General features: G+C 38.0%; 1 protein-coding gene across 1 annotated transcript; it reads right to left on the bottom strand.

Moving 5' to 3' along the window:
- Window positions 1–1,861: 1,861 nt before the first annotated feature.
- On the bottom strand, window positions 1,862–15,636 carry naaladl1 (N-acetylated alpha-linked acidic dipeptidase like 1). Its single transcript, XM_023264597.3, has 19 exons — window positions 15,321–15,636; window positions 13,813–13,985; window positions 13,608–13,729; window positions 11,278–11,397; window positions 9,855–10,047; window positions 9,602–9,695; window positions 9,395–9,499; window positions 8,929–9,014; window positions 8,724–8,843; window positions 8,543–8,628; window positions 7,695–7,758; window positions 6,650–6,717; window positions 6,440–6,531; window positions 5,734–5,827; window positions 5,390–5,471; window positions 5,019–5,192; window positions 4,348–4,435; window positions 4,159–4,251; window positions 1,862–2,428 (listed from the first exon to the last, which is right to left on the bottom strand). The coding sequence occupies exons 1-19, from the start codon at window positions 15,512–15,514 to the stop codon at window positions 2,251–2,253; spliced, it is 2,226 nt and encodes a 741-aa protein (XP_023120365.2). The 5' UTR covers window positions 15,515–15,636; the 3' UTR covers window positions 1,862–2,250.

Below are 15,636 nucleotides of genomic sequence, written 5' to 3' on the forward strand. Positions count from 1 at the left end.
ACAGATTCAATTGAATTTTCATTTGTGTAATTTGTTTACAAACCTGCATGAGAGCCCTTTAAGCTATAACGTGCTTTCTTACTGGTTTCTGCTGCACCACTGAAACCACTCAGTGGCTAAGAACAGACAGCGTTTGGCTGATCTGGGCAGTTCTGCTAATATTAATGTCAAAATGTGTGAATGTCAACACATTAACACACCATTGCTGAAGAAGAAAAAAATCCTTGGCTATTATTAGTATTCCCCTGCTAAAAAATACTGGGGAAAATCTACATATCTCAGATTTATTTAAATCATCTTTAACCCTCCATTGATTTTATGTTGGTTAAGGGATGTAATAGAGTTTCTGTAGTAATGAATGAATAATGAATTTTGTACTTCTGTCATTCAGTTTGGCTCACTGGATGGTTTTCACACTTCCAGCTGAAGAACACGTGTGTGTGCAAAATGTGTCAACTTTGGAATGGTGAAGGGAAAAACGCTTCATCTGTGCTGTTCATTAATATGTGTAAAATAGTTAAGGCTCAATAAAACAGAGAAATGCAAAGTTTGACACCCTTAACAGATAGATCTATATGTGCAAAGTAAATGCAAATGGTGATGGTTGTTGTTTTGCTGACATCTTTGATTTGCAAAGACTAAACACTACAGGGATTTAATATGACCATCAGCTACATCTCCATCTTGAGAACCACTTAACATGTTTTCATTACATGAAAAGTTCACTCACCGAGCCAGACTTGAACCAGTGCAGTGTGAAGTACAGCATCTTAAATGGCTCAGATGGGTGTGACTGACACTGTAAACTTTAACCAGACTGGAGGGGCCTCGACTAAACCTGTAATCCCTAAGAGACCGGTGTTTACAAGAAAGACTGGATAGGAAAGAAAGTTAAGGAGGAGAACCTTTGTAGTCGTAAAAGGGTGATTTCTTGTGCTGCTACATCATTATGACTTCCTTTCTTAGATTTCTTACTGTTTCTTTGCAGTTTTTCATCATACAAGGCTATTAATGAAGTTATAGCGAATTATTGAAAGCATTATCTACAAGTGTATGAGTGAAATTACCTTTCCAAATGGTGGATTTGACCAAGTTTGGCAGCTTCCAATGTCATTTCTGGTGTAGGAGCAGCCAAAACTTGTGATCTAACTCAGCCTCAAAGTGTTTTCTGACCCCAAGTGGCAGGACTCTGTACTGTAGCTTCACGTCTGGGACTGCAGCAGGACAGCAGACAGAAGAATGATGCAACTGAGCTACACAACTTAGGTTTTCAGTGAGGTGCAGTTTGTCAGCAGTGTTAAAAACCAAACTGAACCACCTACTGATAAAATATTTGAGCATTTGTTTTGCATCTGCAGTGTGTTTGTATGATTTAGCCTCTAGGCACCTCATGTTTTTTTAAACACTTACAGGTTAACTGGTACCGGTTGATGGATATCTTTGACAACTTGCATGTTGTTCGTAGGCATTCATCCAGCAAACCTTTGCACCAATCTTTCTATCTTTATCCCTCTGAATGCCATTATATCGTCCAGTAACCCACCGGATGATGGTCTTTAACCATTCATTTCTGGATCATAAACCCGATAAATGTACACTGCACCATTTTCCTTCAGTGTCTCTGTAGAATCTGTCTGCTTTCTCACTGAGTGGCTCAGAGGCAAAACTGCTTACTGTCTAGTTCTTGTCTCATCCTCCATCATTGATTGTTTTGTTGTGAGCTTAGAAATGTGAAAATAATGATGAGACACAAACTCCTTTAAGCTGGACATAATCGGGATCAAAGGATTAATCACTGATTTCCCAAAGAAAATCAGATCCAGTGTTGTCACTGTGTCAGAATCCTCTTTACTGAGGTGAACACTTTTCATTTCATTTATTTATTTATTTGAACAGGACAGTGCATATTAATGAACATACAATCTCATAATAGTTTACACAAAGTTGCAGTAAATAAGCTGGATTTAGCACAAGGCTAATGACTTCACTCAGTAGTGACCACTGCCGCATCTGTCATAACTGTATTAACATCAGCTGTTGTGGTTCCTCTTTTATGAAGTGCTTAAATAAAAAAGATAAATCTTCATCCTGTGACAAAGATAGAAAACATTATTCATTCTTATCCTTAGAATTTTATTGATTGCCATTCCCCTTATGCGGTACCATGCATAAATAGTCTCATCACGGCGCATCACTGCTAATTGTCTTTTATTTCCTGAATTAGTGAAGCTCCTTGCTCCTAATTTGTGTCTATATGACATCAGCCAGTGTGCTGGCAGCTCCCTCGATGGCTTGGCTCACCACTGACAGGTGATAGTGCACTTTATCCCAGTCACTGTCCAGTCCTGATGATTCAGCTTGGGCGAAGGCATCAGCCAAACCTGGGAAAGTTGCCTTGCCGGCACTGCTTGAAGTCCAGATAACATGCCTGTGTAACACACATTAAAGAAAGATATGAGATTTGCTAAGTCACAGTGAAGCAGGAGGCTATTGTTATTGACCCTTACACCTCTTGTCAGAAGAATGTTAAATGCACTGAGGATACAAGTGTAAGAGGATGTCACCATAGACTCATCATGCCATAGAATCATGTGACCAGCGTGGCTAAATATTGCCATGCTAAAGTCTGCTTCATTCTTTGCATTTACATCCACTTCTCAGTGCTCAGTAGTTTATTTGCAATGGTATCTTTTACCATACTTTAAATCCTGCTGCACTCTTATCATATTGTGCCAATATCAATTTCTGTTACAGTAAATTTTACTGACTCTATATACCAACCCAATGGCAATAAGAGGTCCTGCAGAAGTACCTTTGTGTCAACCCTCTTGAATCAGATTTTTTTTTTTTTTGCTTAAAACTCCCTCTGTGGTCATTAATCCTTTGATGTGCAGCATGGGTCAGGAGATACCCATTTTCCAGTGGATTTGGGTCACTTTTGACCCATGTTGTGCATCATAGGGTTAATGCAACCCCAAAAACAAACTTATGTATGTCAAAGTTACATATTTGGATTTTTTTCCATTAAAATAATCCTTTTCATCCTTAAAATTGCTTAAAATTGCTTGTCACGGGTCTAGCCCAGCACCGCCCCCTTCTGGCCATACGTTCCCCTGCAGGTGTGTGGCCGGTCTGTGAGGCTCTCTGCAGCTGCTGATTACTGGATTAGATGCAGGTGTGAGAACCTCACACCTGCAGCTCATTCCATCTGCTGCTATGTAGACCAGCTGCACACAGTGGGGGATGTGGGACCATACTGACTGCCTTGAGCTGAGACAAGGAGCAGCCTGTGTTTTCCTCCCTGCCGTCCTTAGTGGAAGGACGGGAACCCCTGCCACCCTCTGGAGAAGGGATAGTGAGTTTTTGGCCTGAGTGGCATTAAAGTTGTTTTTTGAGAATAAAGCCTGTTTGACCGTGACCTGCCACCCGCCTGCTCTGTGTGCGCTCACCTTGAGTTCACAATCCTCCCCAATCCGTAACAATGTGACTCTACACCCTTGGTTTCTTTTAAATGTGCAGATCTATAATGCCTCTGCCTGTATGATCGTGTACCTTTTCCTCACTCACTGCAGCTGGAGCACACCAGTGCACCAATGTTTCTGCTCAAACACTGTAAAAGTACTTTATGCTCCACAATGGCAAGTTGTAGTAACATTGGAATAATTTAGCCATGCATGTTAGTCAGAAATGATTCTGATGAAGAATGATTTTACAGAAAGCTCTGCACTGCAAGTTGGCAGAACTTTGGTTTTTCACATATGAAACCCCAGAAGTCTTCGTCTGTGTTTTTAAGACTGTTATTGGTACATTACAGCTTCAAGGTGGAAATACTTAGCCATCGCACTGACTACTTATTTCATTCAAAATACATCTTCTGGCATATAAAAAATTGATCCACAAGGACATTTTTACAAATTAAAAAACAAAATTTTCACTGTAAGGCATCATTACAACCGTCAGTGTAGCAATGATACCATGTCCAGATTAATGTTGCATAGGATGAAAATTAGCAGTGGTGCATTACTGACTCTCTATTCCTTTTGTATATACCGTGTACACACTGAAGTCTACACATGGCAGCCTCATTTGTTCTGCATACAGCTGTATAAACCCCCTTGTGCTTCCCATGGCCATGCAGCCACCACATTATCTTCTTACCTGAATGCATATTTATCTGGGAAGGCCAGAGGGTCCAGGAAGGCTCGATCCAGCAACATGAGCTGGTCATTGATCCTTCGGACCTTCAGCGGCCTGAGAATAAACACACAGAGAGATAAATGGCTTAGAGTTATTTTCTATGTGGATGATGGAGGAGACAACTAAATGTTTATGCATGTGTGCACCTACGTTTCATTTGCCAGGTCTGAATTGTGAATCATCTTTTCCAGTTGCTGAGCATTAGTGCGAAACATGGCCACTGCACGCTTCAGAGGTTCTGGAATAAGATGCAGAGCTTCACAGTAAAGAGTTCATCCTGGAAAAAAACTGAGCCTTTGATCCACACAGTGAGTAGATTCTGTGTTGTGGTGTGGTGGGCTTTTTGCTGCCATGGTTCGGGTCCACTTGTCCCCTTTAGAGAGTAGAGTTGCTACATATCAACACAATTAATAAACGCAATCCATCCGGATAGGAATGGTCTCTTACAGGATAATAATACAAGACTTGTAGAAACAATGCAAAGGAGTATTGAAGCTGTTCTGGCAACACATCGTGTCCCAACCCCTTGCTAAGACACTTTATGATGGTTTTTCCTTTAATTTGTCACTCGTCTGTAAATGCTATTTCTACTAAGATGCATTATGGGTAATATTCAAGTGAAACATAGCATCATATAAATATTTCTGGAACCCCAGATGGTGTTAAGCCAAAGCCATAAAAAACATAAGTGCCCCAAATGGGACATTAATCTCTCTAATATGAAAGGTTAAAATTTAGCAGCATAATGTTTCTGCCAGTATGTTGTGTATTGCAATATTCCCCTGCATCACCGAAAACATCTGTAGCTGTCTTGCACTTACCAATGGAGATCTTATGAGCTTCAAGTTGCTGCTGATATAGAGTCACCGCTGTGTTGAGGTAGTCCTCCAGGATCTCAGCGTAGTCACTGCAGTTAAATGGCAACAGCAGGCTATCGGCCAATCGGATCAGGATATTTCCTGCAGTCCTGGCGACGGCTTGGTGACTGACGAACCCTGAGAGGAAGAGGGAGTGGTATGAGATGGCACAAACAAGAGGAATTCTCAGGAAAATGCTTTGTTGCCTTTTCATAAGTCAAATCTGACAAGAGGAAAAAACAAGCTGATAATGAATAATAGGTTGAACTTTAAAAAGAGATTTCTTCAGCTGACTGACTGTAGAAGAAGCATGAAAAATTAACAGCATTGCTTACCAGGATCGATGTATTTTGAGGCGTAGTCAAAAGTGTCGTATGCTGTGTGGTAAGCAGGGTAAATCCGAGCGTTTGTTTTACTCTGTATGAGGAAAAACACCCATATGATAAGTATTAATTGAACAGCTAATTGAGTTCAGGTCAATTCTGGCTTGTTTTGACCCTGAGGTAAAAAGTTGTTGTTTTGTTGATTTTTGGGGGTGGAGACAGGTTATTATAAATGAAAAGAATTAAAATACACCATAATCTAACACAGTTTCACCTTCAAAGCTCTGAAATCAATATTGTGGAGCGTTATGTTGCTTAAATGTCACATAGTGAGTTTATGAGCACAACTTTATTACCCTGTCATAAGTGTATGACATATCAATGGAAGAGATTCCCAGGTAATGCACAAAGGCAGCGTAATCACTTCCTGCTCCTGTCAGATAACCCAGCCTGTGGAAGGAAGCCACAAAGCATGAAACATCTTATTTAATGAGAGCCTGGAAGATCTGTCACTTCTGTGGAGACACATACAGTACAATCAATGCAAACCACCACACAGTCCAGACAATAAATTACACAGTGCTGCATCGGTATAACTCATCCTGACAAAGCTGCACTGATTTGCAACATCTTTAAAAAATACAAGAATGTGAAGTTATTTAACAATGTACTGCCTGCAAAATAAGTCATGTCACTACAGATGAGAAGAAACAACACCTCATAAGTTCCTGTTTCTACTAAACATTTAGATTCCCGCAGTTTCATCCAGACAGTGAAATTGTTCATTTAACAGCCAATCAAGAAGCCACTTGATCCTGATTTGGGCAGTTCTTGTCAAGGTTTCCACGTCTCAGTCACACTATCTCAACCATATGAAACCCCAGATGCTTGATACTACCATAGATTCACTGCAATTTCAAGGTGGAAATGGTCAGTCATGGTGTTGACTTTATTTTGTTCAATCATATATCTTTTAGTACATAAAAAACAGCACATGGACATGTTTCACCAGAGGGAATCTTCTGCTAAAAACTTAGATAACTTTTCCTAAGATCTCGATACCTGGGAATGACTCCATGGGTTGGACTTGTCCTGTTGGAATGAAGTTTCCAGGCCTCATATACAGATGTGGAGGATTCTCCAGGTGCATTGACCTGGACAACAAACATATATACTTATATGCGACAGGTTTTTGGACATCAGTTTTATTCAAGTTTAAAAACTGGAGAGAAGCACCTGAATTGGCTGAGTCTACTTTTTTAAAGAGCTCACCTCTTTTGAAGCCTTGAAGATAACATTCTGCAGTGATGGCATTGCTGAAGCTCTGAGGGTGGCATTGGCTGATTGTAAAAAAAAAAAAAAAAAAACAGGAATCTTTTAGATTAGCAACATTATTGAGTTCATTGCAGAAATTCCTTTTTTTATTATTTACATACTGTTTCTATTTGAGTATACACTAGATAGATCTAGATAGTGCTCTCTGTCCCTCTTTCTCCTCCTCTTTTTCCTTTTTAGGTGTTCCTTGGAGTAATTGCTGCACCAGGTGTTTCACATCACCCTCTTCAGCCGGTTCAGGAGCAGGTGGAACGCTGCCAGTCACACCTCACTCTCTCAGCATATAACCAGATGCTACTCACCTCTCACTGCCAGATCATGATGCAACCTGTACTGGTTTTCTCGCACACTATAGTTTGAAGTTCTCTGTTGCACGTAACTGTAGTAACATAGTTTATCTTCCGCCGTCGTAGTTTCGGACCTGCCTGCTCCTGCCTGGTCTCACCTGGATTCTTCGCCGTCTCCATCCATCACAGCCGTTCCTTGGTGTCCTCTCCATACCTACCTGCCATCTCAAGTTCTCTATGGATTTCATCCACCTGAGGTCCTCCAGCGTGAGCCCGGTCTGAGCATCAGCCTTTGATTCATTTTGTGATTGTTTATTGAAGTAACTTTGGATGGTATTTCTGAGTCCTATAGTTATAGTCTAGCTTGAGTTTCTAGAAGTTTACATTGGAGCCTATTGTTTGTGCTAGGGTTTGGAGCTTTGCAGTTTTTGTAAAGCTTCGCTTATCCTTTCCTGCCTGGGTATTACCCACTGTGAGACAGCGTCATAGTTTGTTTGTCCTCCTCCCCACTAGTTGTGTTACAGTGCTCTTCTCGAGTAATAGTGTTGATTAGTTTCGATCCTTGAAAATCAAAGGCCAGCAGCAAAACTGAGGAGTTAGAAATTCTGTTTTCTGTGATCACTGTGTGTTGGAAGCTTTTTTTTAATAAACACTTTTATTTAATTCTGACAGGTAGAACATGTGAAGCTTCTTACCAAACACAGCTATGTCCACATTTATATAAGCGATGGTGCGTTCACTGAGCTTGGCGAAGTATTGCTGAAGGAGACAGAAGATCAAGGTCATTTATGTCACTGTGAGTATAAAAGCAGTACTCAAACTTATACAACTAAGTAGACAAGTGAAGTGATTCAGTTTTGTGTGACCCACACTATTAAAAGTATTCAAAGGAATTTCTTTCTACCACTTAATGCAAGGTTACAAGATAAAAATTCAAGTTACTGATTTGGATGAACCTTTTTAGTTCGGACACTGCTTTAGTGAACTGTGTTGACATAACAATGTTGGTAATTAAACCAACTTATTATTGTCTGTTGTCGATTTCAAACAATTTTCAAGTTGTAGTATTAATTAAATTGGGTTGATTGCTTTATTGTTCTCCACTTCGAGTTCAGGATTCCAATTCTTACAAAAACTTTAAAATTGAAGTTTATGACACCAATTATGAAGCAATTGATTGAAGAGGAAAAACCAATTCCCTTAGCTTTTTATCGTTCATTGGTTGATCATAATTTCACTAGAAGTTGTCACAATTCAAAAAGACTGATACGAACTGCGTGTTAATATATTTTGTTGAGACTAAACATTTGTTTTTAGAGTGTATAGGAACACCCATGCAAAGTTTGCTAAAATGAACCACAAACTTCAGATCAAGAACAGCAGTTTGGTAAAAGTCTTGCGTGAGTTGAGAAATGTTGCATTATGTCTTATAAACTAATCTTGTCAGACTGTTGGTGAACCTTTACAGATTTTCCATAGCAATGCTTTAAAGCAAACCATTTCTAATTAGATGTACATATTGCTCAGTGTTATAGCTAGTCACCTCTGTGTATTCAGCAGACCCGATGAGTCCAAACTCCTCAGCTCCCCAGCTTCCAAAGATGATGGACCTCCGAGGCCTCCAGATGCCTGCCAGACAGAGATACAGAGGTGAACTCTTTATCCAGTCCGGTGAATAAAATTACTAACCGAGTAATATTTATTCCATCTGTGAGTCTCCTCACCTTGTTTGACCATCCGGCCCAGAACTCTGGTAATTTCCAGCATGACAGATGTCCCACTGCTTGGATCGATGGCACCATGAACCCAACTGTCCCTGTGGTTCCCATAGATCACATACCTGTCTACAGATATAAACATACACGAAGCAGAATAATTACAAAATTGTTGATATTGAATCACTGGTTTCCATTTAGTCACCAGTCTCACCTGGCTCCACACTTCCTCTGATAACTCCCATCACGTTTGCGGAGTTCTTTATTACTTCCTTGTTGTAAATGTCCATTTTCACATCACTGGAAAAGAGGGTTCAATTCAGAAGTGAAAAGCAATGAGAAGAGCAGCATATATGGGTTTCCTCTGCAGTTCTGCTGCTACACCTCAAAAAGGATGTCTTTAGGAAAATTTAATAAGAAATTCAGATGTAAAAAAACATTCTAAATGGAGGAAAAGTAATCACACTGACTTGCAATTTAATTTTCAATTCATAATCTATATTACATCTATTTGAATATAGGAACAAAAGTAATGATTTAGAGGCTTGAAAGGCAAAACCACGAAAACACATCAAGTAAAGAGACAAAAGATGTAACAGATAAATGACAAGATAGTATACTTGGTGATTTCTAGGAAAAAATAAAAGTTGCTTGTTAGTAACTTATGAACTTTTGACAACCTGTTGTTGAACTCAGATGTGGGTTTGAAGCCTGGACCACCATAATTGTAGGTACAGTTGAAAGCTCCCTGCCATTCACTTGGAGCTGCATCTCCACCCAACGCACTGAAATAATATAACCAATGGAGAAAAATAAGATTGATTAAAGTCATTAACAACCATTTTGAGCTGTATCTGTTCTATAATCAGATTAGCGTCATCACAAACCAGATTAATATGTAGGCATCCTCGAATCCGATTGGTTGAATTGGAATGGGAGGGATCCCTACTATATTCTCTGGTGGGATTCTGTAGGTTTCCTCTGCAAAACATTTGATTATTCTTAAGAATTCATACAAAAGTTAGGTATTAAGATGACATGATAAACAAAAACTTGAGTAGAAGCAGTACAGCTGTTGGAAAAGTGCCTCCTGTTATGGTGTAGGAGCCAAAGTACAGCCATTTTTACAACACTTGTTACCTTTGGCAGCCAGGTACGGCGTGAGCAGGTCTCCAAAGTCTCTGTTAAAGGAGCCTCTCTCCACACCAGAGGGCGGCATGTACCAGGAGTGAGGATATGTCTCGTTGGTGTCTGACATGAGACCATCATTGATGTCCAGAGGGTCTGTGTAGACGAGCACACCGACGACTCCGTAGGGTGCTGCATTGATGGCCTGGATGGGACAAGTGCAGCATTTGGTAACAATTTGAATGGATTTTTAATTTCTGCAAGTTTATGTGTTCAATCAGCTCCATGTAATATGCCTTTTAACCAGGAAGCAAACCAGTACAAGCATTTTTTAAACCAGCATTTATAACCACCATATTCCTGCTGGGACAAGGATGTATCTGTTATTGAACATTATCCATTTTAAGAAGACTGCAAGCATGACACTTTCACTGCAGAGGCTGATTAGTACTACTACAGGTGCATCTGATACAGTTAGAATATGGTGAAAAAAGTTCAGGATTTTTCATCACACATTGCTCAAAGTGGAAATTGTAAATATTTTTATCCTTTTTTTTCCTCCATTTTAACTACAAGCTTATGGAACCTTCCCAAAACCAATTTTAAAATAGAATATTTAAAATGATCAGCAAAGATCAATTTTAAAAAACAGATTTTGATGCAGAAATATCCAAACTTTGAAAAGTATGTTCATGTATGGCTTGAAATATTTCAGTTTATGTGTAATGAGTCTGGAATATATGTAATTTTCACTTTGAGCAATGTCTGATGAGAAATATTGAACTTTTTCCACTATATTCTAATAATATGGATGCATCATTGTTTCTGGTCAAGGGAAAAAAGGTAGTAAATTCTTTCAAGTGTCTCTTATCCATAAAGCCTAATTTTGCTGTGGAGATGTTACCAACTGAATTTGTGGATGTTTTTTCCATGTAGAAATTTTTTGAAAAAAAAAAATGACCTAGGGCATAGGGAGTGAGACTGATAACACTCCATTGCATTATTCATCCAACGCCAATTTTTGTACATATTTATTTTCATGTTCAGTGTTCACTGATCTGGGGATTTTGTTCACTAGAAAAACAACTTGCCGCTGATGTAAGACAGAAAATGTTACTATAGGTGCATATTCTACTTATGCAGATTGGTACAGTGTAAAAAGTAACTAAGTCAGTGATTGTGACAGAGTGTTGTAAACCTCTCTTTCATATAAAGGCTTTGCTGTACTAATGAAAATGTTATGGTTGTCCTTTGAAACCTTTATTGTCTCAAAAAAAAGTGGATTTAATGATTGAAAAGATTAGATATGTTGAGTAAATTGACTGTACTTGTCAAAGCTGAAATAAGCCTGTAATGTTGGTTTCTGCTTCATAAAAAAACTAAAAATAATCATCTTCATTATAACAGTCACTAAATACTGCAGTGTGCAACTCACTTTAGCTCCCCTTCCTGCTCCACCATATCTGGTGATGGCGATGGTTCCTGTGAGGTTCAGCGTCTGGCTCAGCTGTTCGTAATCACTTGGTTTCCCCTGATTGGCATAAACCAGTTTCCCCTAAAAACCATCAGAAAGAGCAACGCTCAAACAATAATCCAGTCAACTGCTGCCACGATAGAGTGATTTGATCATTTTGTAACACAATTTTAAATCCTCACAGTCATTTTATTCCAATTTATGACACTGGATCTAGCTGACACAGTACTGAGCATCTTTATCTAAATTCTTATCGCAGCCTCTTCTTTTATTTCATTTTTATTATGACCTCCTCTCCTTGAAACAGATGGGCACAGACAGTAATGTTACATATCAGAGTCATTTTGGCTCTTAACTGATATGCTTTTGTTGGTTTAGTAACTCAGCCTGCATAATAACTTGCAATGTTATCAGTAGGTGATATGGCACTTGAAAGGTTTTAGCTGTGTTGATGGCACATTTGATGGGAAATACATTATTGTGGCACCAGTAAAACCAGCAGTCATAACCTTTACTACAGGCTGAAAGAGTAAAAAAATCAATCTAGTCGTGTTCTTCAACATTTGATTCTACCTATCTATGTGTCTTCCACATGAAGTATTTTCATGCGTTTTATCATTTCTGGGAGGTTTTCCAAGTGTGTCACAGTGAAGTTTGCAGTGTGTTGTGTTTTGTAGGGTCAGCTGTCCTGCATCTGGACCTTACTCAGTCTTTCAGTCACTCAAATTTTCATTTCATTATCTCCTTTAAAGGATTTATATAGACATTCATGAATTAATCACACCTCAGTTCCACTCTTTTTCAGATGAGGATATTATTCTTCCTCAAGTGTGAGTTTTTATTAAAAATCTGACACAACATAATATATAGTAATGTGTTATGATCAGTGTTGGTGCTAATCATTGACACACTCCAGATCAAAATAAGAATTTTCCATTTAGCACTAATTATATAGAAAAGAATTCATTATTTGTTTTAAAAACAACAATAACAACAATGATATTTTAAACAAACTTAAAGGGTTAAAATCCTGAAAATTAATAAATATTTGGTAATTACGACCAGGAATGATGTCAGGAATGATACACTACAGGGTGAAAATAATATTATTATATAACATTTTTAAGGCAGGTTTTAAAGGAGGATATTTTGTCTTTAAAGTCCTGAGTGTGAGTTGTTTTTAAAACATTAAACTGCATTAAAAAATGACAAATCATCAGATGTTAATCATTGACATATCCCAGACTATGATAACCAAAATAAGAATTTTCTATTTAGCACTTATTATATAGAAAAATACTTACTTTTGTGGGGTTTTTCTGTTTGTTTTGTTTTGTTTTATTTCAATAAAATCCAAAAATGAATTAATATATATATATATATATATATATATATATATATATATATATATATATATATATATATATATATATATATATATATATATATATATATATATATATATATATATATATATATATATATATATATATATTTTCATGATCAGGACTGATGTTGAAAAAAAATTGTCATTGAGAATAGAAAATAATAATAATATATAATATTAGGCAGGGTTTTTTTGCAGAGAACATATTTGTTAGTTATTATCAGAACTGATGCACCGTAGCTTTAAAGAAAAAAATATTAATGCATAGCACATTTTGGCATTGTCTTTAACATCTTCATTTTTGTCGTAAATTCTCTTTAAATTGACGCTGGAGGGTAAAAATATTTTTCGGTCTTCAAGTCACTGCAAGAGTCAAACACTTGTTTTATTCCAATGAGCTCACAGTGAGGATGAATAATAGACAAATGTTCCTCAGAAGATACTGGCAGTTTATAAAAGGAGATTCAAAGGTTATAGCTGTAAAGTCAGCTCATTCTGTTTGCCAATGAGTCAATGATGTGACCGTCAGGTGATCTTTATAGTTTCTCAGAAATTATGCATGATGTAAACCCACATTATCCCATAAACCCATAAAAAGAAAAATCTGTGCACAAACATGTAATAAAGTGATTCTTGTGACGCTATATTGCTGCAAATGCATGTTGTTATATGGTTGTTTTTATGGTTTGCAATGTTCCTTGCTCTATCACGCCCTGAATTAAACACCTGGGTCAACTCTAGTTGTTCAACAAAGACGCTATTTTATACCAAGTAAAGTCAATACTTTTCTCACTTTCCAGCATGATCTACAGGATTAGGGTTAAGTTTGTCTGATCATATTGCTGGATTAAAATATTTACCGATGAATTTAGTGTTCAGGATACAAAGTGGTACAGATTTTTACCTTTGCATGTCCTGCGGGTGAGTATGCAGCGTATGGTTGAACCACCTCAGGATCGTCTTGATCTGAAGTGTAAGCCTTCTCCCTTTCTCTGATGGAGTGCTGCACAGTGTTGGCTGCGTCCACTGAAATAAACAACCCCATTGGTCTGCTGGTAAATAAATGAAACTCTCGGGGTTACAGCTCATTCAGCAACCTTTTCACTCACCTACAGTGACCTTATTGGGATTATTGGGGTCAGGGAAGGACAGGTACACGTTGTACTCTTCTCTCCAGGCATCATCCAGACCCGTGTCAGCGTCCTGCCATCTCCTCAGCATAGTCTGCACTGTCTTCTCATCTCCAGGTGTGGTGGCCATATGAGGCACATCGGTCAGCTCCCTGTAGAAGAAGAGGATAAAGGAAAGCTTAAATTAAACCATGTGCTGGCTGCTATACATGTCTAAAATCCACAACGGCTTGACACTGTGGGGTCTTTAAGCAGCTCCTTCAGCAGCAGACTGAGACATCCACCCTGCAAGAAAGAGCGCTATCGCAGGTCCTTCATTCCATCTGCTATAAGACTTTACAACATCAGCATCACTGGCTGATGTTAACATAAACTGGACTATATCATTACCACCCCAAACCATAAAATTTGCACTGACATTCTTGCACTGCACATCTCTGCACTTTTAAACTTTATTTTTACTTTTTCTGTTAAGCCACTTTACCCTCATCTGTCACCCTTGTATATATTGTAAATATTATTACTATTGTTCTATTATTCTTTTATTCTTATCACTATGTCTACTGTTACATAAGCTGCTGTAACAATGTAAATTTCCCCTGGAGTGGGGAGAAATAAAGAACTTTATCTTATCTTTATCTTATCTATCTATCTTAAGAATTTAAACCACAAAACACAAGCTTTCATGACCATGTATTCTTTTAATCCTTAGATCCACAAGTGATTGGACCCTACGCTCTTCCATAAGTGGGTCCCGTATAAGAATCAAAGTGTTTTTATACCATTTTTGTAATTTTGGTTAAAAATAATAGTTTGTGTTATTGTTTGTATTATATGTTTATCCACACAAAAATGATTTCATGTTTGAAATATGTTTATTTTTGACTTTATAACACATTTTGAACATTTCAATAATTGAAAAAGAAGAATATTATACACAACAGCCATAGAAGAATGTCAACATTCATTTTGTTGACATTTTTCCACTCTTTTCTTACAGCTGTTGTTGCTCTCTATCCGTCCAAGTTTGTGCACTGCATCACCTCTTGTATGATATTATCAGCGATAAAGAACTTGGGGTAGTAATACAAATATTACAGTTTCTTTAAAAGTAAAAAAGGTAATTTAAAATCTTAAATGTAATGATATTAAAAACATGTTTTTGAGGAATAGCTGGAAAATGAAATGATAAAAGCTTTTCATTACAAAGATTTTGCAAGAAAAGGACCTCACCGGGTCATTTTTAACCCACTTATGCATCTAAGGGTTAGCAACTCCACAAATATGTATGAAAAGATTCCCTCTGGACCTCATAAGTGCCGATGATCCTACACTTTATTTAGACAGAGATGCTTCAATGTGACCCATTTAAATAGTCTGAAATCACTTTATGATCCACTTCTGATTCTCTCATTTTTTCACATTTTAAATAAAAAGCTTAACTGAATTGACCACCAGAATCTAAATCTTATCACTCATTGGCTTACCGTAGGTTTTCCTGAATGTGAATGGTGTCCACCTCGGCCAAGAACTTCTCAATGAGGCTTTCATCCACGTCTTTCGCCACATCGTTCAACCAGGATGGAGCCGAGCTGTTGTTGATACCAAAGTGACCGATTACGATACCAATGGCCAGTACAACTGCTGCACATAGAACCCCAATCACTGCCTTTATGATCATTTTCCTCCCTGAGACGAGCTCCTCTTTAAGCCTGAATCCTGAACCTGACCGAGACACCCAGCTTCTTGGGTGTGTTTATAAATCCAGACTTATGTCAATGAAAATTGAAAAGCTGCTAAAGT

Source organism: Amphiprion ocellaris, chromosome 6 (assembly GCF_022539595.1).
Source record: "Amphiprion ocellaris isolate individual 3 ecotype Okinawa chromosome 6, ASM2253959v1, whole genome shotgun sequence".
NCBI classification, from domain to species: domain Eukaryota; kingdom Metazoa; phylum Chordata; class Actinopteri; family Pomacentridae; genus Amphiprion; species Amphiprion ocellaris.